Source organism: Aulostomus chinensis, chromosome 7 (genome assembly GCF_037954235.1).
Source record: "Aulostomus chinensis isolate RoL2024-O1b breed Wild chromosome 7, RoL_Achi_v1.0, whole genome shotgun sequence".
Classification (NCBI taxonomy): domain Eukaryota; kingdom Metazoa; phylum Chordata; class Actinopteri; order Syngnathiformes; family Aulostomidae; genus Aulostomus; species Aulostomus chinensis.
In genome coordinates this window covers 5,174,754-5,201,784 of record NC_141326.1, presented here as the reverse complement: position 1 = coordinate 5,201,784, position 27,031 = coordinate 5,174,754, and the positions used below count along the sequence as shown (strand labels likewise).

General features: G+C 40.9%; 1 protein-coding gene across 1 annotated transcript; it reads left to right on the top strand.

The window, feature by feature from the left end:
• The first annotated feature begins 13 nt into the window (after positions 1–13).
• LOC147258266 (uncharacterized) lies at positions 14–26,920 on the top strand. The gene is made up of 36 exons (XM_086208228.1): positions 14–147; positions 1,246–1,327; positions 1,532–1,553; positions 1,634–1,688; positions 1,831–1,933; positions 2,879–2,898; positions 2,979–3,084; positions 4,161–4,185; positions 4,381–4,474; positions 4,623–4,729; positions 4,881–4,944; positions 5,389–5,464; positions 6,273–6,303; positions 8,234–8,537; positions 8,832–8,981; positions 9,085–9,135; positions 12,165–12,232; positions 12,406–12,629; positions 13,455–13,482; positions 16,826–16,988; positions 18,973–19,071; positions 19,204–19,358; positions 19,761–19,970; positions 20,411–20,619; positions 20,827–20,877; positions 21,000–21,086; positions 21,931–21,995; positions 22,147–22,269; positions 22,393–22,534; positions 22,677–22,836; positions 23,714–23,811; positions 23,975–24,058; positions 24,184–24,302; positions 24,424–24,570; positions 24,663–24,861; positions 24,950–26,920. The coding sequence occupies exons 2-36, from the start codon at positions 1,247–1,249 to the stop codon at positions 25,265–25,267; spliced, it is 4,038 nt and encodes a 1,345-aa protein (XP_086064354.1). The 5' UTR covers positions 14–147; position 1,246; the 3' UTR covers positions 25,268–26,920.
• The last annotated feature ends 111 nt before the right edge of the window (positions 26,921–27,031 follow it).

The following is a 27,031-nucleotide window of genomic DNA, read 5'->3' as shown; positions in this document are numbered from 1 at the left end:
CCAGGATTGTGCCCTGACCTTCAGGTGGTGCTGCTTAATCCTGTTAGCCCAAGGCAGTCACTGAGGAAACCTGGCAGACCTGTGCCGGCTGTGCTGCACTCTGGATCTCTGCACCACCGGCATGCAGAAGCACCTGTAGACACACAGGTAAGAAAAACAGGTCCATTAAACAATCATTTGGTAAATTACCTGAGTAGTTGTGCTGATAGATGAGGTTTTTCAGATACAGACAGTTGCTCCAGGGTTTTCTAAAAGCAGAAATGTCAAAAAACTAAATGGGATGCATAGATCCTCACATACATTTGCATGATTGCCAGTAATTTTGAAAAAAAAAAAGAGTAACTTTTTGCTGTAAATACTCAAGTCTGATGAAGACATATGTACGGAGGTAACTCTGAAGGCTATAGATGAGTTGGTGGGGCAGGATGGCGCTAATAATCAGTTGAAAACAATACCAAATTAATCACCTTGCTGCAGAGTATACAGTGGATCCATGATATAAAACTTCCTTGTTGTCCTGGGAAAGTCTGAGATCTTTTAACATCTGTGTCATAACAGAACCAGCAATGCAAAATGGAGAAAAAAAACTAGGAAAAGGGAATCTTTTTATGGATGACGGAAATATGGTTAAGACTTTTTCAAAATATTCACGTTATTGGTTGAGCCATTTGTCCCTTTTGCCACCGTGCCTGTTGAGGTCAGTTAGCCAGACATCTTGCAGGTTCAGGAGCTATTTGCTCCATTGCTGAAGTGGATTATCTTAACAGGCTGATAAACTGTCACAGTGGATAATAGGTACATCTGAGATTTAGAGCGGCACTCCTGCTGTGTCTCCAAATCTCTTGCTGGAATCAGCTTGTTGGTGACATTTGCAAAGTGACATTTCCTCTTCCAGTACATGTGTGCGAGAGGTTCATATCTCCTCTGACTTTTGATGTCTCTGCAGGTTTACATGACAGGCAACATCCTGATTTCTCCCTGCACAACTAATGTGTAGATTTCAAACACGCACTGAATCCACTGTCCCTGCACAAACTGGGTCAGAAAAGACACTTGAGACAACCGCAGCAGGCCGAAGTGTCTCCTGATGTCAGTAGAGACACATCATCAGACCTGATTAGCTTAAGTGAAGGGCTCTGACAGATGAAGTGGTGACTTAAATTATTAGGAATTGTCATCATCAACATCAGTGTCAATGTTTGATGAGGAACTGTGTGTGTGGGTGCATGTGTTTATGTTCACCAGGATGTTTAACTGGGTGGTGAAAGTGGTCCCCCAACCTCCTGACGCTCCTAGGACAGATGAAGCCATCAAGAACCCTGCTCCTGTGAGACGACACAAAAACACACACGCGCACGCACGCACGCACGCACGCACGCGCGCACGCGTGCACACACACACACACACACACACACACACACACACACACACGGAACATTCAAATTTATTTGCACATAATCCTCATCAGACCCAATTGTAAGCATGTGTTCATCACTAAATGCACTATTTCTCTGTCTGTCTGGTTAAACAGGAATGTCCCAAAAGCAAAGAAGGTGAGGAACATTTCAAATGAGACATTTATCACTTTGCATCTGTAGACAGTTACAATAATTACTTTATTTTAACCAATTAGCTCCTAAGGTAAAGAGTCAACCGCTGAAGAACACAGAGGAAGCTTCAGAGGACAGGTACTGTAAACCCCTATTCCATTAGTGTATATGAATGTATAGGGGTGTGTGTGTGTGTGTGTGTGTGTGTGTGTGTGTGTGTGTGTGTGTGTGTGTGTGTGTGTGAAGATGTGAAATATATTTCTGTCCCTCATCTCTGCAGTCAGACCCAGACCGGAGTCCTAGGCTGGCTGTCGAATGGCTTTGTCAGCGCCCTGCCACAGCCTGCTGGCTCCCCTCAGCCGGGCCGAGCCTCTGAGACCAAGGTGGGTGTAGACATGTCCTCTGACACAGCATCACTGGTTGGACCCATAAATAATTTTCAACGCAAGAAATGCAGTTTTCTTGTTTGTGATTTTTAATTTTTTTCAATTTTTTTTTTTTTTTACCAATTTCCTGAACATCTACTTATAAATTTAAGGAATTTACTGCATATTTTCATGAAATATCTTGCACATTGACAATTTTTGATTTCTTGGGATGTTTTTCAAAGAAATTAACTGAATTTACTGGGGAAAATTGATTAACAAAGTAGAAAAAGAACAGCTCCTGGAAAAGTGAATACTCAATACATTGTATGATGTCAGTGTGTGCGACAGGTACAAAGTCATGTTTCTGCATTCTCCTGTTTTCCAGTCTGTTCTGCTTGTGTTTAAAAGCATGTAAATACGTCTCGATGCAGCCTCAACAAAAAATACCATGGCTCTTACTGACCCCTTTCAAATAGGAGTCTGCAGCTACTTGGTTGGTGTGGAACATGAAATATTGTGAATCACCCCTGTCCCCTAGTGAACGTGAAGACCACCTACCTATAGCAAGTTGAAATATATTTTTGGCTAGAGAACCGTAAACAGTATGCAACAGATACCGATAAAAACAAAAATAACTGATACATCATGTGCGTGCTGCTGCGACTGCTTCATGTAGATTTCACCTTGACGGTGGAGATGACATTTATATCCACACAGTGTTCAACTGTGACACAAATGATTAGATTATGACCACAAAAAATGAGCTAATTTCTCCAATCTGGAATTTTCTTTTTTTTTTGGGGGGGGGGGGGTGCACAAGAGACACAACTCTTTTAGTTGTTCGTGTTTTATTTGAAGGTTTCACAGTGTATGACTGCTGTTATGGTTGTGAAGAACAGAATAACACTTTTTTTCCCTCTAATTTCTTTTCTTTCTCTCCTTGCTTTTTCCATCCACCAGTCAGGAGAGAATGGAGAGAGGTAAAGTATGACTTGACAGGTGACCATGTCATGCCACATGTGTCATATCAGAATCAGATTCCAGTCTGTGTGTGTCCCAGGTCTGGGGTGATAGGCTGGGTCACTCAGGGTCTGACCAAGGTGCTGCCACAGCCCGATGAGAAGTACAGGGAGACGGAGGAGCTTAACAATGAGGAGGTCACTGAGGTGAGACACGTTTAGCATAATAAACTTAAAATCTACCGGATTACCTCTGTTTACTGAGAAGCTGGTCAGCCACAGACATAAAGTCCTCCAAAATAATAGGAACAAGCAGTTTAAAGAACCTCATCTATATCTCTCAACTGTGTGATGTTTGACTCAAACAACTGAGGACAGTCTCACAGGCTTATAAAACTAATCATGTATAAGCATTAATCTTATCAAGGAGTCTACAGGGGGCTTAGCCAGGTTAAACCCCTCCATTACTTGTTCTGCTCTTTAAAACTGATCTCTTCATGTGGCGGCCATCTTGCCATCTGTACATACTGTACACTTGTAAACTCTCCAAACTTCAGCTATATGCTGCAGCAAGGCTGCTTTCAGAATTCATCCGTATTTTTTTTACAACTTAATTCAATTTCTTTTTATCCTGTTTGCTCACTCCTGGAATTGTTGACCCCCAGGCAGCCTGTCATCCTCATGTATCAATCCTCTGTGTCACTATGTTAAGGCTGAGAACCAGAGGAGGCCATGCAGCTCTTGTTTTGAATCCTTTAGAGGAACACACACTTTTGGAATTACTGTCTTACTGTACTTGTTATTTTCTCTTTTTATTCTTGTTTTAACGGCAACACATTCAATTATACAAACATTCAGCTTTTCCAGGATGATTCTGAAATGGAAGCAACACACGATTTCATGCTACGGTGTAACTTTGTGGTATTAGCGTGTATGATATAGTAGTGATTCATTTATTTTAGTCAAATATACAAAGAATAACATAATTATTTTGTACTTAAATATTAATATTTCACATTAAAAGAACTGATCAATGAAAACTTGCAGTGTAAAACAAATGATTAGGCTTTTAAGTGAGTTTTTTAAAAAAAAGCATTCTAATTACTCTTAAAAGATGAAGACAATCAGAAAAGTTCTGCTAACAACAACAACAACCTCACTTGTAGCAGCCAACTGCTCACAAAAACTAACCAAGTGCTAATCTCCTGTATGAAGTTGTCATAAAACTGATGCCAACCTCCTCAACTAGCTTGACTTGAGATACATTTTTCTTTTTGTCGCAGGTCTACGATGTAGAAACAATGCCAGGTATGTTGTCTTCATCTGTGTTGATTCATTACACGTTAAGTTTTACAGTCCCACAGATGTGAAACGTAAAAACATGAATGAATGAGTGTGAGGTCATCTTTTGTTGAAGAACAAAGAAATCTAATAACCATTCAACTGTAGTAAACTATCAGTAATTTGCCATCTTGAGTGAAATAAAATGGCTGGTGTGTGCAGATTATGACCCCCTCCCACACATCCCAGTGGTGGAGATGGTGTCAGAGGACGAGGTGTCGGAGGTGGAGAGTCTGACCCACAACTTCCCTCCCAAGTGAGAACAAGATACTACTTTGCACCATCACGTTCCAGCAGCTGACATTCACAGTGATGGGTACAGGAGGGACCCCCCTCCCCCACCTTGGTGTTTGCTGAAAGCTCTGACTAAAAAAATACAGACTTATCTTCTTTTTTTCTTGCAGCATGGTGAACTGGATAAAGCAGATAATCCCTCAGCCAGCTATGCTTCCTCCTGGTGCTGTACCCATTGAGCCATCAAAAAAGTCCTCCCGCTCTTCACTTGACAAAAGTACACTCACACACACACACACACACACACACACACACACACACACACACACACACACACACACACACACACACACACACACACACAGAGTAATGAAAAAGGTTTTTTTTTTCCCCCTGACCTTCATGTCTTTCTCTTTCTGTCTCTGCAGTTCTGTCTCCACCACCTGAATCTCTCAGTGGAATCTCACTGGATACTGACAGCAAGGCCTCAGGGTACGAGCAGTTCTTTCTTGCTGCAGGACGAAATGACATGTGAAAGAGGAATTATGATTCTTAAATGTTGGTATGGTTCTGCATAGAAATGGGTAGCTGCACTTGTACATTTTACAATAGATACTGAACAAAGGCTGCTGCTGGTCCTGGATGACTCATCTCTGCTTTATCTCACTGATACAAAATTTTATTTTAAATCATAACTGAATAATTAAATTCCTCATGTAGAAATCAGCGAAAAATAAAGCACACTAGAACATAAGCAGATTGGAACCTGAGGCCCCTTGGCCAACAAACCTGAACTTTCAGCAATGAGCATTAATTTAATTAGCTTGATTTCATGATCATCCATATGCGTGGCATCTCATGTCTGATCTACAATGTATATTTTTATAAGATGTAACAATGTTAGTGCTTGACATTAACTCGTTTCACTCTCCTCAGTGTGGTTGGCTGGTTCGTGTCAGGACTCGGCCTGAAGATTCCTCAGCCAGCCATTCCGCCCAAAAATGACACTGAGGTAAGTCTTAGGACTAACTTGACAACCTATAGGTTGATTGGCATAATAAAAGAATTCCTTTTTAACAAATATATGTGTGTGTGTGTGTGTGTGTGTGTGTGTGTGTGTGTGATTATTTTTTTTGCCACCAAACAGAAAAATGGTGCAATTGTAAAGAGGATTTCAGAGAGAAAACTGTTGCGATCAATACAATGTTTTATTTGACTCAGATAGTTTTATGAGCATGTCAACTTCTCTGGTAATAAACTTATTTTCCATCCTCCCCAGAGCCAGACAAGAAGATGAATACTTGTCTCTCCCCCATGCAGAGAGCTGAAACCCCCAGAGATGAGCTGACATCTAGTTAGCTTAGCCCATTGGGCTCAGCTAACTAAAATTCAGCCCAGATCTCAGCTCCAAAAGGCAGCACGGAGGGCAGAAGGGTATAAATCTTCTTTTCTGACTCTAGGAGGACCACAAATCAGCGTATTTTTTTTCTAATATTTGTTATGCTCATCTGAAATAAACGGATCGGAATCCAAAACCTTTGTTTGGGAATTCCACATTTGCTTGCTGTTGAATCGTCTCACAGGTAGTTCTTACAATGTTATAGCTTTTGATTTGGCATTCGCTAATTTTTAACCACAAAGGCTCTTGACCTGCATCAAAACATTTTCTATTTTCGTTTTTGACTTGATAGCTTTTTGTTTGCAGATTTTGTTTGACTGTGCAGTAAAAATGCAGAAGCAACACTTTAATTAGTATTTTTGTTCTCCTGGACTCAAGTGGCCAGCGACATGTAAGACTGTTGTTTCTCTCTCGTCTCTAGCCTCAGGGTGTCACCGATGTTCTGCAGAAAGGTAACTTTAACCCTCCTTCCTTTTCCTCCCTGGCCATAGGAAGCCCTCCAACTCACTGTTTTCTGTCTGCTGCTCAGATGCCACAGTTCACAGTTCAGTCAAGTGGATCTGCACTACATCACACAGTTTTCCCACCATCAGGCGGTCACTTGATAACGACACTCAAACCTCTTTGCCAACCTGGAATGTTGAACCTAATTAGACCTTTAATGCTAAAAAGGCCGTTAACTTGAGTTACAGTAAAAACTGCAAAAAAAAACTTTGCGCAGATGTCCTCTGAACTTTGAAGTACCATTTATGAATCAGTTTGATAATCATCTCAGAGTAACCACCTGAGAAGTCCTGTATCCATGTTTGTGTTGAAGCGTCCTCTTGTTTTTTCCCCCCTAGTTTTTGAAGAGGTGTTTTGGATGGACGGTCGGAGCCTAACTCAGTTCCTCTTCTCCTTCTGTTTCAGGGGGGAAGGCGCTGCGAGCCCCTTAAACAGCAGGAGGAGACGACTGGGGGACACTCTGACTCTCACACACCAAATTACAAATTGTATTGTTGGCAGAACTGCAGGTGCTGCACAATGTGCAGCTCAGAGGAGACACTAGGCAGCTGTAAAATACTAATATAGAGAAATATCAACTCACCTTACTGTATTCGATGCAGTGTCATATGAATGTACGATGTGTGTACACGATAGCCTCTAAATCTGTACTGTCAAATTAAGACGTGTGCTGTGTTACTTAGCAGAATAGCATGTGTTTGGGTTCAATATAATTGATCTTTGTGATTTTGCACATTTTCAGTTTGAAACAGGGTCGTTTAGATACCGACATGTTTTTCAAATGACAGTAGATTTCATCCACAGGACAGAATATGATCCCCTATACATTCACATCTCATATGTTATCATTGAAATGTAGCATTATTGGAGCGTTAAAGATGATGCACTAGTCGTAGAGTAAATAACAAAAATATTCGTTTAAAAAAATCCTTTCTCATTTTACTTACAGAGTTTTTAATCATAAATAAATGGCAGCTATGGATATTTATCATTGTGTTATTTGTGGACAGACTTAAGAATATTTGTATTTGTATGGTGGCATTTCCAGGGAAACAACCACTGTTGTCATAAAAAGTATACTGCTGTGATATGATAATGATTTATCAACGCTCACAAAGTTATACATTAACTTTTGAAAAACTTCATTACTGTAATAGTCAGTTAATGTGGAAATAATATGTATTTAATAACAGTTTAAGAATAAATCATTAACTATTAATAAAGGGTAACCGGTCCATCTATGCCTAATTTTATCAATTGTTCCTTGATGGTTACTTGAAGGTTTACAAAGCTTTTGCTAATCATGAGGAAATACTTGCTATACTGATACAGTTGCTGACAGTATCAAGAATAATTCATAAAAGTGATCATTTGTGAACAAATAACTATTCCTAAAATTTGATTAGCTAACTACAGTGATTATGAAATGTTACAGCTGACAACAAAATGTGCTACATGTATTCAAAGACCTGCCTTGATCCACTTGATCTGAGTCCAATACCTTGAACTGTGAAATGTGGCCTGGGTGACCAAGAGAACCACACTTGTCCTGAACCCTGAATCAGATTGACTGTCATGCAGGGAGGAGATTAATAAAGACAAAGAATAACAAAGATTCACTGACTCCATTAATTCATTGGACTGTTTGACCTTTTGATGTGATAGTGATAGTTCCCATGTACATGTTAAAGAGTTTAAACACACACACACACACACACACACACACACACACACACACACACACACACACACACACACGTATATGTTCATGTACAGTCTGTTTTAATGAATATTGTGTGTGTGTCTTTGTGCGTGTGTCTGTGTGTGTGTGCAAAACTCCTTAACTGACTCCTTGTGAACCTTGTCCCCCTCTCATAGTATCAACCAAGCTCAAACCTGACATGGTATTGGAGGACGTGGAGTCAGATAACGAGGGGCAGCAGAAACATGTGAATCAGTCCAGACCTGCAGCCCCCTCCACATCCCTGACCTCACCATCCCCTGCAGCACACAGACAAGAAGTGACACAGCAAGTCACCGCAGACACAAACCAAGTCCCTTCAGAGAGTTTGGCTAAAATACCTCTGGAAGACGCCGAAACTCAGACAGGCCGTTGGACACCATTTATTGAAAGCATCAAGAAGGAGGCTGAAGATGTGGCTTGGGCCACCATGGAGGAACGGTAGGGATGACCTATTGTTCTCACACAGATATGAAGGTCCTCAGTCACTTTAAAATGCATTTAATTAAGAGTGTTTCTTTTATAAGTCTGAATATAAAATTCAACGTGGTATTCTAACATCCTCTGTCTTCATATTCAAGACAAAAGATCTATGACAAGTACTATCATCGATCAGTCCAAGTTGCCACTATAGCAGAGGTTTACACAATCTGTAACTTAAAGATCCTATCGACAAGGCTAAACTAAACTGGTTCGGATCCAGCTGGGACATTAAGTCTTTATGTATTTATGTAGTCTGCTGCAGGAGCGCATGGAGATGGCCCGCATGGCTGAAGAGGTGGCTAGACAGACTGCTGAGATGGCCATTAGACAGATGGCCAGTGAGGGACAGTCCATCAAACTTTCACTGGGAAGTCAAGATCTGCTGGATGAGCCTGACGATGAGTAAGACCTGTTGCTTGAGTGCTGTGAAAGAGAGTTACAGCTGGTGAGCTCATGTTTTGGCAGCAGGAACATGTTTCTTAAATTGTGTGTTCATGATTAACAGACTGTTGGTGCCACAAGATGAGGGTGAAGTGGAGCACTGCAAAGTTTCAGAGTAAGTTTATAGAGGCTTTTCAGTTCTTAATGTCCAAAAAAAACCCCTCAGTCCACTTATTCTCTGAACCCAGAATGATGATGATCTCATCTCCTGCTGCATTTGCAGCTCCAGGTGTGCTCTGCCTCAATCAGCGTTTATAACGCTGATTCCTACAAATCCCTGGAGACTGTGTGCAGATGAGCTGGGCCTTGCTGTTGGTTTTTGGTGCACCTGTGAGGCCATCTCAGATTAATCTTGTGACGGACTAAACTTCTCTGGAAAAATAAACACATATAGCTGTCATTGGAAAAAAAATTGAGGTAAATTTACCGGCGCATTTAAAATATTTTCAAATTGAGAAGTTACAAAATGTTGTGTTTACTGTATGAGAACAGCAGCCATTTTCACATGTCCAAGCAGGTGTAATTGATAACACTGATAATGGCCTTGTTCCACTTAGGGGCACCAGGGCCGCATGCATGCTGATTGGCAGAATAGCTGTGACACTAAATACACTTGGACCATCATATCATCATGTACGCATGTGCTCACCCTACAATGACACATCAAAATGCTGCTGTGGAAAAAACAAACATGTCTCTTTTATTGGCTCTACTAGATTTTTTTCTAAGTCAAACATAGATGTTATTAGCCAGTTATCCATTACACATCATATTTTTCCTTACTTAACCCAGTCTAATTCTATGTTCTAATAGAAAATAATGTAGACATAAGTATTTTTGTAATTTAAAATTCAATCTGATCAAGTGATTTGAAGACTATGAAGTTTCTGGAAATATCCAGATTGATTGACCTGGTGTTTTATGGACATGGCTGGGTGAAGTTCTTACACCTCTGTGATTAAGTGAGACACAAACTGAGACCGAGCCTTAATGTCTAATCAGCCAGATTAATTGAAAACACCTGTGTGGGTGTACGCACGCTGTTAAAATAAAGCCTATATTGAGAAAAAGTTGTCAAATATGACAGTCCTCATGGATGCTTCACATAAAATCAAAAATATTTAAAATATATAAATACATTTGGATTGATGGAGGGGCTACAGTAACAGGCAGTCGGATCTAGCAATTATCAGCTCTCGTTCCAAATCCCATGGGCTCTCGTTATGTTATCTCTACAAGCGCTCCCTCGGCATTGTGCTGCCATAGGAACTGCAGCTTACCTTGGAAACAGCACCCTTCATCCCCCCTCCGCTCCTCCCTCTCAGTGGTTCCCCCGGTAACCAGGCGCACCTGCTGCTGCTGTTGCTGCTGCCGTTCCTCTTCTCGTCTTTTGTCACCGGGGGAAGGATGGACCGAGAAGTCCTGGAACACTTCTCCTTTTGTTTCTCTAAAAATTAAACAATTCTGATTTTAAAGAGTCAGCAGCCAGGTTTGCGTCACCTCCACGCTCGTGGGCATTTCCACACTGCATGTCCTCGCCAACACTGACGCAGAGAGTGAGTACCGCGAGAGAACGTTGTGTTTGTGTCTTCCACACATTAGACCTGTGTTATGAAATGCACAAGCTGACTGATAATCTAAGGTTAACTTTGACACTATTCAGATGGAACCCTGATGTATGGACTGGTACACACTGCTGACGCTAACACACAGAAGACACTCAGTTAGGGAAGGTACAACTGTGGAAAGTTAATTCTCGTGCATTTTCCTGGCTAATTCGATTATATGTTTTCATATTTGATTACGTCTCGTTTGGTAAGAACACAAATGAATTTGAACTGAATCAACAAATGTTTAGAACCACAGGCCCAGCAGTGTATGTAGGACCTTTTAATAATGAATCGGTGCTTCCATAGAGAACAGAGGGGTCATTCAGTGGTTTCATGAGAATGAACATGATCTGAATCATATGTTTTAATGGCACATCTCTCCATCTGTACGGAAGATATTTAAACAGCGTGTTACACACCCTAAAAACTCCAAATGTCCCAATATTTTTAGAAGAACGGTGTTCATCCTTTCTGATGAGATTTATAGAAACTAAATCAAGATGCAAAACAGCTGTTCTGGCTGCTTGATAAGATATTTAATGCTGTTTTTTCCCCCCTCTAATCTCTCACTGTAAAATGTACGGGGCAAAACCCTAAAAACTACCACTGACTAAGATCTGACATAAAATACAATATAAATCATGTCATGCCTCCATTGTGTGTTTTTCTTTTTCATTCAAGTTTCATTAATGATCCCCTCTCAATGTAAATTCTGCTTTGCATATCAGAACTTTTAGCTGACACTCCAGCTGTAATACTCTTATGATTATGATAGAAAAATCTGCTGTCATCAACAGTTGATCAAGATGAGTGCCGTCATCACGGTCGTCATCATGATTTTTATATTTTAGGAAAAAAACATTGGAGGAGAGTCCTGTTTTATAATTCTGTAAAATTAAGCCATACAATAACTATGACAAAAGACAAAAAGGTAAAGACAGTGCTATCCAGGGATTTGCCCTAGAATGACTCTATATCCTGCCAGGCTGCTCTCTGCTACCAAAAATGTGCAACATTTCATAGATCTTTGAGTTTCAGTCATAACCTAAAATTCGATCGCCGGCAGTTATATGTGCAAAACCATGTTTTGGTGACTATTATTGCTAAAATGTAAAACCACAGGAGTTGACGATATGTAAAATGAATGAGTACATTGAATAAAACACAACAAAAACAATTAGATTGTTTTTGAAACGTAATCTACGCCAACATTTCAACACTGCATAACTAGCAATCCTTGAGGGTACTCAAGTGCCTGAATATACGGCCAAGATTCAGTCTTCCTTGCTGCATTGGAAGTCAATTGGCCAAACTGTTGCTGAGATAACGACTCACAGACATACATGCAGGCTTATACTGTAGATGGATGTCCTTAACTACATCTCTTCTGTTTTACGTCTCTGTTGCCAACTTCCTGTATTTGCATCTGCCTGAGAGATGGAGAGAGTCAGCTAACACCAAAGGCTACATATGGACCCCGTTTTACTACTCCTGATACATGAACTGATGGACGATTGTGTCTCCTGTCCTGCAGAAAGGAGGAGAGCTGCGCTGAGGAGGAACAGAAGGGAGTGACTGAGGAATGTAGCATCACCAAACCAGGTACAGAGAAATTTGTCCAAACCAAATCCATACACACACCCATCACTGTTACCATGTTCACCATTATATTCTTCGGTGACACCTGGAACATAAGCATGCAGTTTTATTTATTTGCACAATGTGGTATTCTAACATTTCAATTCCATGTATCTAAAATCAAATCAAAATTCTAGAGCCAAAACAAGATGCCGAGCCACAAAGGAAGTCCCCCTCTCCACCTCCAAGTCCAGAACCAGTGAAAACCTCTGAACTAGAACCAAACTCTGAACAACAACCTCAGATCAAGACCCATGAAGCCAGTTCAGAGTCGGAGCCTGTAACCCAGCCTGTAACCCAGCAGCCACAGAAAGCTGAGGAAGACGGTGGAGGAGACAATACAAACAACACTGGTGAAAAAGTAATGCACACAGCAATTAGCATGTACACAAGTTCATGGTTCACTTCTTCAAATTTCCTGATCTCATTCAGGACGACTAAACAACTTTTATATGATGAAATAATGCATTATTTTCTATTTCTAAGGGTTTTTCTCCCCTACATACACACCTGGGGCCTGTATTTGGAAGTAGGACAAGAGGGTTAGCCAGATAACTTCAGGCTCAGCTTGGACTTTTTTGTACTACTAAAATGGCTGATTTTCAGGAGAATTTATTACCATGGTGACATACAGTTAGGGCCCTAGCCTGCTCCAGAGCAATCTAGAAGCTAAGCTAGAAGGTCAAAACATATACAAGCACTGCCTACTGACCAGTCATATCTTATGGACAATGTCATCACCTTCCATTAGTCACAACCAGGCTTGGACACAGGACACAGGCACAGGGTTCAGGTGTCTCAATTGATTTAGTTTCCAAATTTCACTTCAACGAATGACATCACAAATTCCAGATGCTGAGGTGAGTTTCTTGGTCGGGTGGCAAGCATAGACCTCTGCTCTGTGGAGAGAGTAGATCAATGGTTTGGTACTGCTACAATGGCCCACTGTTGCCTCTGGAGCAGCAAGGTTGTATTAAAAAAACAAGATAGCAGCTTTTAAAATGAGTAGCTTTTTCAGGCTAAAATTATCTCTTTAAAAGGTTGATATTTTTCAGTAGATATTATCTGCAATACCATATATGTGAAGATCTGGTTTGGATTGTGGAACATGTGTGCGTCACATCTATTCCCCAACAAGCATACATCACTCTACCGCTCACTCATATTTTTGTGTGTTTTTTAGGAGGAAGATGCTACTGGGGATGAATGTGGTGGTGTGTATTATTTACATACCTTTTCCATTCAAAATATTTCTTATTTCAGATTCTTCACATGAATGTGGTTTAAGTTGTTATGTATAGACCAGTCAGTGGTTAAATTCCTAAATGTCTGTTTTACATTCTTGTATGAGTAAAGACAACAACATTTATGATAACATTCCTGTGCTGTACCTTCTAATATTATTATGAATATCAGTCGTGATAATGATCATCCTGTCTTCCAGAGGGACTGCACCATCTCCCACCCACCTCATATTCTGTCTGACTGAATATTTTCTCCTCTGTAGCTCCGGTAAGCTGTGATGCATTTAAGAGCTGCCTGATGCGCATTCCTCACACCTCTGAGTGCCTCGGCAACATCAACGCTTTCTTCAAAGAGAACGGCATCTCCCGCCCCAAGATTCCCTCCATGCCTAAACTCCCCACCCAGCTCTCTGACATTACGAAATATTTACCCTCCTTACCACCTGAGCTACGCCAGGAATTCTCTCACATCAGACTGACGCAGGTTCCTCGAAATATAGTGCAAACTCTGACTGAGCTTTTTCCTGCAGGCTCTGAGGGAACAGTCCCCCCGAGCTTGTCCAGTCTTTCTCAGAGCTTCTCCAACGTCCCACAGAAGCTCTCCCAGGTTCCTGGCCGAACGCAGCAGTACTTCCTCAATATCCGGAATCGCCTCAATAGCCTTATGCCTCAAGATGCCTAAAAAACAACAACAACAACAACAACAACAACAACAGCAAAAACAAAAGCAAGACAAGAATGAGCAAGACTTAGAACTCAACCAGTTTGTCCGACACTCCCCTCTTTCTCCCCCTCGTCATCCTCAGCTGCGGTCCCGCTCCCCGTCTCCATCCTCGCCCAATGGAAGCACCCTTGAGCTGCCCAATGTCCCATCTTACCCCCGCCTGCCACCAATTGTCAGTCCTCCCTCCAAGCAACTTAACTCCCCATCCCACCAGCTTTCAGGTCTCTCTAACCCAGCATTCTTCATCGAAGATGAGTCAGAAATATCAGCGATAAGGCATGCAGGTGAATCTGCCACAGTGGAAAATTAACTGTCCTCCATCACAAGATAGTTTCCTTGTGCACACCTGAACTCGGTCAAAATGCAGAAACAAATGTGTCATGAAAAGTGGCTTCATGTTTAATAATCAGAGAAACCAATTTGCAATCAGCTGAGTTCAGATGACACTTTAAATGCCCTTACTGTGTGTGGGATGTACTATATAGCTGTTTTGTTTTGTGGTAGTCAAGTCAAGTCAAGCCAGTTTTATTTTTATAGTGTTAAAGTTCTCTCATGACACTTTACAAGTAGAACAGGTCCAGCGCTACACTCCGTTAATTAATTTACACCCAACCATTTTCCATGAGCAAGCACATCTTGCAACAGTGGCAGGCAGGAATGTCGAGCGGATATAGGCTCAGATGGTGCAGCCATCTGCTTTGACCTGTTAGCCGGAAAGAGAGCAGGAAAGCGGGGCAGAGACAAAGATACAGATAATGGAAAAAGACAGATACAGAGAAGTATCAGCCAGGCATGTGGGAAGTGGGGAAACACAAAAACTCCGCAGAAGAGGTTGAGTTAGTAACATGTATGAGTACAGGACAGCAGAGAGGAGGAGAGAGAAGCCCAGTGCATCATTTAGTCTAAATCTTTGGCAGCATATCTAAAGGCCAGCCTAAGCCAGCCCTAACTATAAGCTTGATTAAAAAGGAAGGTCTTAAGTCTACTCTTAAATGTAGAGAGGGTGTCTGCATCCCAGACTGAAAATGGGAGATGGTTCTTCAGGAGAGGACCCTGATAGCTGAAGGCTCTGGCTCCCTTTGTACTTTTACAGACTCTAGGAACCACAAGTAACCCTGCATCCTTAGAGCGAAAGGTTCTCGCTGGATAATAGGGGACCATGAGCTCTGTCAAATATGAAGGAGCCTGACTGTTGAGGACTTTGTATGTTAGAAGAAGAATTTTATATTCGATCCGAATTTAACAGGGAACCAGTACAGAGAAGCCAGTACAGGCGGTACTACAAGTAAAGGTCTCTCTACCAATTCTTGTCAATATACAAGCATTTACATATAGAGCATTTGGACCAGCTGAGAGTCTTTAGGGACTTTACTGGTGCAGCCTAATAGGAGGGAATTGCAGTAATCAATTCTGGAAGTGACAAAAGCATGGACTAGTTTTTCTGCATCTTTTTGAGACAGGATGTGTCTGATCTTAGGTATGTTATGCAAATGAAAGAAAGCAGTCCTAGAAATTTGCTTAATGTGGAAGTTAAAGGACAGATCCTGATCAAACAGAACTCCTCGGTTCCTTACAGTAGTGCTGGGGGCCAGGGTGATGCCATCCAGGGTACCTATCTCATTACACAGGGTGTCTCTAAGGTGTTCTGGGCCCAGGACAATAACTTCAGTTTTGTCAGAGTTTAATCAAATGAAATTATGAGTCATCCATGCATTTATTTCCTTTAGACAGGCCTCAGGTTTAGTCAGCTGATTTGTTTCATATGGATGCATTGAAGTACAGCTGTGTGTTGTCTGCATAACAGTGAAAATGAATCAAGTGTTTCCGTATAATGTGACTGAATAGTAGAAGATATAGAGTGAAGTGGACTGGTCCAAGCATGGACCCTTGTGGAACACCATCGCTGACTGTAGCGGTCACAGCAGAATCAGCATTAACTTAAATACAAACAGATTGACCAAGTAATTCCACACGTTCCAAGTGGATTCCACTTGTATGGTTTTCTGTCATTATTGTGTTTTTTGAAAAAACAATGAAAAGATTTCCAGACATGCTGGCAAGGAATGATTCGTTTTTATTTTAAACAGGACAACATGCACATTCTCTTACTGTGCTTCACATGTCCACACAGTCATTGCCGATGCCAGGAAGAACGTCATTTAAGAAACAGCTTTGACAGAGAAGACAGCAAACCCTCACTAATGTTCAAGAGGACTGTTAACACGTTTTTATGTTTAATGAAGAAGACAGAACTGTGCCAGTGTACCATTAGCCAGATTAGCCAGATGGACTAGTTTGTCAAATGAGTAACTGGCCTCTCAGCGACGGTATCAAGGCACTCTTATGGATGGCCTAATTCAGAGCTGGATCTTCTTGCATTAGCCCAGTGTACTGCAGGTCTTACTAAAGCTTCTTCCCCTCTGCATTGTCCTGCATTCCTTCTGCTTACGTTGGTTGTCTGCTGTGCTTGCAGTGCTGTGCATGAATCATGGATGTATTGTCAAGTTCACTTAACTTTGTCCTACTTGTCCTCATTTAGAATTATTTGTGACACCCCTTGACCAATATTGTGTGGCCTCTCTACCACAGAGAGCTCGAGACTCCGTCCAGCTGTCAATGTAGAGGATGTCGACTCGGACCATGAGAGAGTAGGGGGAGGTGGAAAGAGAGCAGGGGAAGAGGTCCTCACGCCCCAAGACCCCAAACTAACAACCCTCGCTGTTCCTGTGACCCCTTCAGGGGGTCGGCAGAGGTGAGCAATGGCTGGTTCAGGGTTTTCCCTTCCTATCTATGTCAAAGATGGGCCACCTTAGTTCTACTGGCCACCAACTTTGTTGAAAATTCAAAAGCCAGATGTTTTATTCACCAAAGCACACGACTCTTATATTCTCTAAGTTAAACAATTTATTTCATTGACACAGAATTTTGACACAGTCCTCATTCATGAAATGTTCTGGATCACATATTTGATCATTTACAAGGAAACTTTTTCAGCTTTCACTTTAGTTTTACACAAGGAAACAAAGCATGACATCTGTTATGTACCTCTTGTAACATGAAAGTTGTTGCAGTTATGGGAGGTACACAATGGACATCAGGATTTTACTCCTGCCTGTAACACTTAATTGCAGGTTCGGAAAATACAATGACTATATAGTATTTAAGGACAAATTTCTACATCAGATGCTTCCTGTTTTTTGTCAGTAAGGGATGTCCAAGTATTTCCAATTTGCATTTATGTGGGCGTGTCCTACAACATTTGACAAACTTGTCTCTCCCCTCATGCTTTGCCTCCACAGTAAAGGAGATAAAGTGTAAGGATACTGCTCAGATCATTGAGTTGTAGTTTTGTGTTGCACTGCTGTTAGCTTGTCCTTTTTTTCCAAAGTGGTGATCTTTTTTCCTCCAACGTAATTAGAGAAACAAGTGTGCATAGCTTATATGCATTCTTGGCAAAAATGACATATAACTATGTGGAAGACACATAAAATTTGTCACAGTGCAGGCTTCTCTGTTTGTGAGTGAAGAGTTTCAATCCAAAATGCAACATTTTCAGCTGACAAAATCCAATTGTAATTTAAAAAAGCATTTATTCGTGAAATACTCAGAATTACAGTGGCAAATTTTAAAGAATTAATTTTCAGTTTGATTGAAACACTTCATGTTGCCCCTCCTGGGTGGTGTTCGAAATAACCTCTACTGCCCTCTACTGTCCATCTTCTTGCTGCAAAATATTTCAAGGGTCGCTAGAGGCGCAGTGGCCACCTATTTGATTGTCCTGTAAGAGCCACAGTGTTTATGCAGTTGTTTAAGGGGACTTTAGATTTTTTTCCAAAGATGGTGTTTGTTATACCCATAAAAGCCTGTAAGAGCTGCTAAGAAGACATGCACAAAGGAAACAGCACATGAGGTTCTTGCAGAACATATGTTGTATTGTGTTGTATTGTGAATCTCAAAATGTTTTAAAAAAAAACCTTTCTTGTCCTGTTTTATTTTGTTGTAATGTGGTCTGTGATTGTAACTGTGCACGTTAATGTGAATGTGCTTTTCTCTTTTGCATGATGCTTTTACGCTTTTGTCTACTTTATGGACGTGAGCAGAACTTAGCCAATAAAAAGATGCATTACTATCTTGCATTTGTTATTGTCATTGTGTCACCTTCCTATAGAATACTGTAGGTAACTTATCCTCCATGTCTAATTTTCCTTTTTTTTTAATGCCATGCTTCCTCTGACACACACACACACACACACACACACACACACACACACACACACACACACACACACACACACACACACACACACACACACACACACACACACACTTCAAACTCTGTTCTGACCGTCCGTGACAGTAGTGAAAGGAAACGTGGGACTGTCTGGACAAAGATGTAAGATACCCAACCTTTACTAAATGGAATCTCCTCATCTATCATTTCCATCTGTCTTTCCATCTAAAAATTATGCATCTGAGTTGGTGTTTTTACCATCACTGTTCATTAATGCTTTAAAACCTACATGTGCCCATAAAAGAAAGAAAGATACGTGGAAAGATAAAAGAAAGATAAAAGATGCTACAAATCTCGTGAAATAGGCAGTTCACTACAGTGCATTACCCGTTTGACATGTGCAACATCATATCATTCATGTGTAACATCAACAACACATGGAACTCGTTCAGAGGTGTCTCTTTCTGGTCCTGATCCAATCATGTTGCTACATCTACTTTAACAGCAGGAAGCTGCATTCTCAAAGTGAAGATGATGATGATGAAGCAAATATCCCTGTAAGAGCATGGCCCAGCCAGTCCAGCCTCCACAGCACGGAGGATGTGTGAGTCCTGCGCACGCGCGCACACACACACACACACACACACACACACACACACACACACACACACACACACACACACAAACAAACACCAAATGCCAAGAATTTTTATAATTGTGTTTTTTTTTCTTCAAGTTTGAAAGAACGCCCAGCGTCTTCTGCCAGTCAGACCAGTACTGTGGTCAATGAGCGTCTTCAGGAGCTGGTCAGAATGTTCAAAGACAGGACGGAAAAAGCCAAGGAGAAACTCATAGACCCTGACAGCTCAGATGAGGACAGCATCATCCCCTGTGAGTGACAGTCCCCTTCTTTCGCCAACACACTATCACTGATGTGATTCTTCCAAAGAAATGACAAAACTACAAAGGTTGGGGTACATACAGTATATATGGCAAATACACGTTATTTTGGGGTTTAAGGAGTCCACTTGAGAAATGCACGCTTATACCTCTTGGACGAATCTCTCTCTATATTAACTTACACACACAAAGATTAATGAGTGACCTGAAACTAACCAGTGACAGTCACATGCCAGTAAGAAGAAACTACAACACAACTTCAGCCATATCTTTTATTTTTCCTCTCAGCGTTTGCTCACTTGCCTTTACATACCATAGAGAACAAACAGCATGATGTAGCAGAAGGTCTGATCTGGTCTGAGGTTTTGCTCTGCACTCATGATCTTCCATCAGCTCCTCCTCAGGCCTCAGACCCTCAGCCTGCTCCTGCTGCTCAGTCAGTGGATGGGGCAGATGAGAAGGTGGTAGAAAGTCCATTGGGAAGACGAGAAGAGAGTGAAGCAGAGAAGGAGGAGTCTCACCGCTGTTGCAAGTGGAAAACACCTCGATGGATAAGTGCCTGTATGCACTATCGCTTCCCTGCCAGCATCGACCCTTTCACCAGTGAGAACCCAGCCACCCGCCGCCACCTACAGTGCTGCTCTGTAGTATCCAAGCTTATTCATTCAAACCTCTCAGTCATGAATCTCATGGAACCAAGGAAGTAAAGCAATGCAATGGGAATGCAAAGATTTGTTAGATTTAAGAGTAAATGCAGGAAGAAAAAAAAAAGTAAGGTCTGGGTAAAGGACAACCTACTGTCAGTCCTGTTTCTGTTGATGCTTCATGCTTCTTCCTGTTGTACAAAACCAAACTCCAAACATGGCAAAGGATTAGATCCTGCTGATTTGTGCTGTAATTCCAACAAACAAACTGTACTGAACTGCATGTGACCATTGCTACTTCTGACTTTATCAGCGTACTGTTTTGAGGGATATATAATTCACTCTTCTCTTTGATATTCCCTCTACCTTTGTGTGACAAATCTCTCAATTTCTCTGCAGACCTAATGTATGTGTTGTGGATGTTTCTGGTCACTTTGGCGTGGAACTGGAATGCATGGTTCATCCCAGTGCGTTGGGCCTTCCCCTACCAAACTCCAGGCAATATCTACTACTGGCTGCTGACTGACTACCTCTGTGACCTTATTTACATCCTTGACATCATCATCTTCCAGCCACGCCTGCAGTTCGTCCGTGGAGGGGACATAGTTGTGAGTGTGATACTGCTTTAATAGACGCTACCATTTCTCATGGTAAATGGGTAAATGGAACTGATCATATCATTAACCAGCAGTCAGAGTTATTTAGTGTAAAGTTTTGTTCTCTTGAAATAACTCGAATATGGAGTCAGCTGTGAATTAATTTTAAGAACTCTGGGAGAATTGTTCAATCTGCTGTTTCGTTCCTTTTCACTTCAGTGTGACAAAAAAGACATGAGAAGGAATTACATGAAAACAAAACGCTTCAAGGTGAGCCATCAGAGGGTTTTGTCTCTTTTAATATATTATCCTTCTCAATGCTTCACAAATTAATCAGAGCATCAATATACAATCCGACTATCAGAGTGACCTTTGACCTTTCTGTGTTTTAGTTTGATGTGGCCAGTCTTGTTCCCCTGGAGCTCTTCTATTTTAAAACTGGCATCAACCCTCTGCTCCGGTTACCTAGGTTACTGAAGGTGAAGTTCTCCCTCTGCATGTTCAGCCAGTACAATTTTCTTACTGGTAACACACCCACCAAAATAACTGAACATTGTTGGCTATTTGTGTGGGTGAGTGTGGGTGAGTGACATAGGAACACATGATATTGAAGTATTATAAACAGTGCTGTGCCTCAGAAGAACAGTCTCAGCCTGACTGTGACCTCACAGCCCTGAAGGTGACCATTATAACTGTTGGCATCTACTTTTTTTGGGAAAACCTTTAATCAGACAGGGGGGGCAAACTCTCATTTACAAGCACTCCCTGCTACAATTTATGTAAAACATGAAACAGTTAACTAGATTAACTATGGTAAGAACAGAATAAAAATAATATAATCAAAATTAATACAAATAATAGAAATAATATAATCAAAAATAGCATGCAAACTCAAGTAATAATGCAAGAAAGATTTTAAAAAAAGGGCAGTCGCTATGTAATGGATCTTCACGTAACAACTTAAATGAACGTATAGACATTACAGTACTAATAACGCTAGTAATAATTCTATTGCTATTATTACATCATTATCATGTTACAATCTTATTATTATTATTATCGAGTGGAATTGACCAAGCAAAATTTATGAGTGGATGTGCAGATGTGTGTATGTCTGATCTATTATGAATATAAATGTATGATTTTAATTGTTTTGTTCATTCTCACCATTTATTATTTCACATTGTCGTGGATATGTTTGCCTTTTACGGCATATAAACACTCTGTTTCAACTTTGGAAGAGATCAGCTGGCAGTCGTTGAGGTGCAGCCTTTCCAAATGCTAAATCAAATGTTCATATGTTTTCTGTCACCTCGTCCACAGATCAACTCCTTCTTTGAGTTTAATGAGCGTTTAGAGGCCATCTTGACCAAAGCTTACATCTACAGGTGAGCTGGTTCATAGAGGATCGTGGCAGATCCTCTAGTAGTGGAATGGACCTCTCCTTCTTAGTCTCCTTGTTATCGTTTAAATGCATTGGGAGAACTAAATGATGCATAGTTAAGAGTCCTCATATTGTCTTCTCCCTCTGTCTGTCAGGGTGATCCGGACCACCACCTACCTTCTATACTGCCTTCACTGTAATGCCTGCCTATACTACTGGGGCTCTGCCTACAAAGGACTGGGCTCCACCAAGTGGGTGTATAATGGCAAGGGCAACAGGTTTGTGGAATACACTCACACCTGCATGACTGCTGTTGTTCTGCAGACGACATAAATATACGTGTGGAGAGGACTGTCTTTTGCCACCTTCCTCCATTGCTCCTTGTACTTCTCTCTGCCCAGTTACATTCGCTGTTACTACTTTGCGGTGAAGACCCTGATCACCATTGGAGGATTGCCAGATCCCACCACCCTGTTTGAGATTGTTTTCCAACTCATCAACTACTTTGTTGGAGTTTTTGCTTTTTCAATCATGATTGGGCAGGTACGTAGTGATTTAGAAGTAGTACACTAATAATCCGTGAAATTCTAATGAATAAGACTGTTCAGATGAATCTGTGTTCTGTGAAATTCCTCCAAAAATGGTGTTGAATAACCTTATTTTAATCTTTGATTTTCTGACTCAGATGCGTGATGTGGTTGGTGCAGCCACAGCAGGTCAGACCTACTACCGTACTTGTATGGACAACACTATTAAATACATGTCTTCATATCGCATCCCCAAAGATGTCCAAAACCGTGTCAAAACCTGGTACAACTACACCTGGCAATCACAGGGCATGCTAGGTAAGTACGCACGTATGTTATACTGGCCAAATGTTTTACAACAATAAAGCAATTCAAGTCGAGTGAATAACCTCATGTGGTGAATTATGAAGTTGCCACAGATGTGACCGAATGATCTTTATTTGTTTTGAAGATGGACAGAACAATACATCATCATTATCAATTATCATTATCAAGCCAGGGCAAATTATTATTAGTATTAGTAGAAGTAGTATTTTGTTGTTTCTGTAATGATAATAACACTGCAACAACAAGCACAACCTACCTTCATTGCTATGCCTCTTAAATATATTTCCTGTACATGTTTTTTTAACGACAGTGTTCCACTTCCTGTCTTCCTAGTCGATTAAGCCTTGAAAGTTTATGCAGACAGGTTTACAGGTGTGCCAAAGTGTCCCGGAAGTGGCGGTGGAAGTGTATTAGTGCATCCTATGACAGGGGGTCATATGTTATCATAAGAGCAAGAAAAGGGCCATTAATATTGGAAAACCATGATAAACCTTAAAAGTTGGAGGTCTTTCCTGTAGAGACAGAGTTAAGAAAGACAAATTGCTCTTGAAAACTGAAGCGACCTCTGACAGGAGGATGTCTGCTAGACCTGAAGCATCCACACAACCACAGTTTGAGCCATCAAAGTCAACAAGAATCAGTTTCAAATGTGAAGAGGAGGACAAACAGCACCAAGACAGTCAAACTGGCACCAAAATACCATATTTGACAGTGCAATGTTCATATCTTATTGAAAGTTTTTTTTTTATATATAACTAATAATGTTGCTTACATATTTATGATGCATATTGGTATATTAGGTATATATTTATGTGTATATTTGTATGAATATTGTTTAGTATTGTATGTCTGGCTGTTTGCCCTCCAGATGAGCAGGAGCTGCTGACTCAGCTACCTGATAAAATGCGTTTGGATATTGCCATTGATGTCAACTACTCTATAGTCAGCAAGGTCCCTCTTTTTCAGGTAGGGAGCTTTAAAAAAAAAGCACAATATTTGTGATGGAAAAATTACTTGTTATCCAAAACTCTGTTGAGTTACTATTCATCTGAATGGGATAAAATCAGCGTACTTTAATCTAGAACTGAATCTGAGGTCGACTGAAAGTTTACAACCACTTTCTTGACAGGGTTGTGACAGACAGATGATCTTTGACATGCTAAAAAGCCTTCGCTCTGTTGTCTACCTGCCTGGGGACTATGTTTGCAAGAAGGTACAAATAAATACTTAATGCATACTTGCCTGTGTTTTGTTTGTATGAGACAACTGCTTGAGGCATCTTGTTCCAGTGTTTGTCACTTTTAGTGCTTCCTGCCTTTCATTATCTTTCTTGCTCAGGGGGAAGTTGGCCGGGAGATGTACATCATAAAGGCAGGGGAGGTGCAGGTGGTCGGAGGCCCAGATGGGAGGACAGTGTTTGTCACTCTTAGAGCGGGTTCAGTCTTTGGAGAGATCAGGTAAAGAACTGTTGGAAGTAGAGCATCATTTTTTTAAGCATGCAGGGAAATCTATGAAACTGAAATTTCAAGCATGGCATAAATTGTAAGGTTCAACTAAACGATCTCTCTGATTTGGCAGTTTGCTTGCGGTGGGTGGGGTTAATAGGCGCACAGCCAATGTAATTGCTCATGGCTTTGCGAATCTCTTCATCCTGGACAAGAAAGACCTAAATGAGATCCTAGTCCACTACCCTGAGTCCAAGAAACTGCTCCGCAAGAAGGCCAGGTTAAACATAAAATGTCATTACTGCTAAGTTTGCATTCATAGAAATACTGCACTGTTCTTTGTTCTGATGCAAGCGCTCATCTCAACCACAGAAAGATGCTTACCAAGGGGAAAAAACCTGAGCCCAAAGAAGAGGCTAAGGAACCTCCTCAGGTTCAGGCAGCCGCCGTCAGGTCAGAGACTCCCAAACTGCTGAGAGCCGCTCTTGAGATGACGGAGAGATCCTCTGGACTCAAAGGAGCTCTGGCTAAAGTCCGAGAGAAGACCAACAAATCCAGTGTCTCACTGCAGGTAAACGTTTATCAATTCCGAGAAGCCTACAGAACGTGCAAATGTAACAAAGAGGGTAGACAATGCCACAATATTCCCTCTCCTCCAGGCATCTGTCTCCTCCTCCCTACCTCCTCCATCTCCCATCTCCATCTCTGGACCTGACAGAGACGTGACCACTCCATTACCAAGCTCTGCAACATTCCGCTCTGCTTCCCGTTGCCGCAACAATGCTGTCATGCCTCAGTCTATGTCAGTGTGCCACAGTGACACAGATGATGTGTTTACCACGGAGGAGGGAAAAGATGGTGCCAGTGAAGAGGAGGAACAAGAAGGAACAGAGGGTGGAGAGACAAAGAGAAGAAATTGTAACTACAAAAAAAAGCTGGAGGAAACAGGGAATGAGGAAAGGGTTGTGACTTCCTGATCATCAAAGGAAGAAATCAGACGAATCCACTGCTGAGTATAAAAACACAGCATGGTGGAATAGACGGGTCCTAAATGAAAGTTACTTTATTCATACATTTCACTCTGACCCATGTCACAGTTCCAGTGTTCAAAGCTTCAGTGCTACAAAGCTTTTTTCAGAACGGGCAAAGAACAAATGTCATAATTGCAAACAGCTACACTACAGATTTGCTGTTGATGTTGTTTTTATGTTCATTGTGTTCCTCTTTATTATTACATTACTAGCTCATTAATGCAGGACCAAACCATTCCTCACCTGGTTACCTCCTTGGGATTTCAACCCTCTTTGCATTGACAACAGTAGGTTCACAGTTTGCATGACACAGACAGAGGGAGACTTCACCCCATTTTCTATGCCTATAGTGATAGTTATCCATCTACATTTTTGTGATATGAGCTGCAAATTTTGGCAACATCAGCCATAGGTCTGCCCTCTCTCAAATACAAGTTTGATTTCAGCTCCTTGACGGAGCCGTCCAGTTCCTTTGTATTCAAGAAAAGAGAACATCTGTACTTCCAATATCTCCATATTGCTGTCTCACACACCAAAGCTAGAGTATCTGGATTTATGGGAGAGAAAAAAATATGTGTTGGGTTTTGTTATTATTTTAGGATGGACTGTCCCTTTAAACCACAATTCAGAAAAGTAATTTCTACTTAAAAAGAACTTTGTCTTTCTACAATTGAAAAACAAACAAACTGTGTGGGGGCGTGTACATCCAAACAGGTGCTGGACAAAAAACAAACTATAAACTGAGAAAAAATAAAGGAGCAAGTGTGCAAACAATCTATTTGTTCTGTTTCTACCACATACAAATTGAGAAAATGTTTTTGCAGTTGTTGAATATTGTATGTTTACAGATTCTTTTGTGAGCTTGAAAGTACAAATATGCCTTCATTTTTTTTTGTTATTTGTCTTATTTTTTGTTATCTATTTGATATTTAACATTGTCAGAAAAGAGTTCAGACCTACAGTGTGAGCTTATTTAACGTTGATCAGTATAGACAGAATATATTCATTCTTGCTGTCATCACGTTCTATGTAAGAAAAATCTATGACAAGGTAATGTCAGGCCATTCATGCATTCAACATTTTTGTAGTTTTCGTTTATGTCAGCCCCAAACGATCTTTATGTAACAAATCACACAAGTTAAGAATGAAGCCATAGATATATGTTATGTTACTCCTTAAACAATACAAAATACAGCAAGTACAGAAAACTTTTTTTTTATTGTACAATGATGTAAATATATTAGTTAAAGGAAAGGAAAATTTAGTTTGTACATATTTCCATATTTACTCAGTTGTGTAATCACTGAGGTATTTTGCAGTCATGACATGTACATACATTCTAGAAATACTACTTGATGTTTGTGCTGTGAATGTGTTAACCACAGTAATGTGAGAATTGTCTTTTTTTTTAGATGTTTTTATTGAGAAGCCCACAGACAATTGGCTTTTTAACCAGCTAACCAAACTGCCAGAGACAATCTGTAGAGACAAATATGCTATGTGTGTGTGTGTGTGTGTGTGTGTGTGTGTGTGTGTGTGTGTGTGTGTGTGTGTGAGCGAGAGAGAGAAAGTCTTAAAAGTGGTGTTTGCTAAAAAATAAATGGCTGCTTTCAGTGTTAACAGTGAACTCTTGCTACATTGTTTGTGTGCCAACACTCATTTTCCAAAGTCTCAGTGGTACATCCTGGTATCTGGGAGGTACTTTTATTT

Coding starts and splice junctions, on each gene's coding strand:
- LOC147258266 (XM_086208228.1), top strand. CDS start 1,247: ATGTTTAACTGGGTGGTGAAAGTGGTCCCCCAACCTCCTGACGCTCCT. Junction 3,085..4,160: donor ACAATGAGGAGGTCACTGAG/GTGAGACACGTT, acceptor TTTTTGTCGCAG/GTCTACGATGTAGAAACAAT. Junction 22,837..23,713: donor GCAATCACAGGGCATGCTAG/GTAAGTACGCAC, acceptor TTTGCCCTCCAG/ATGAGCAGGAGCTGCTGACT.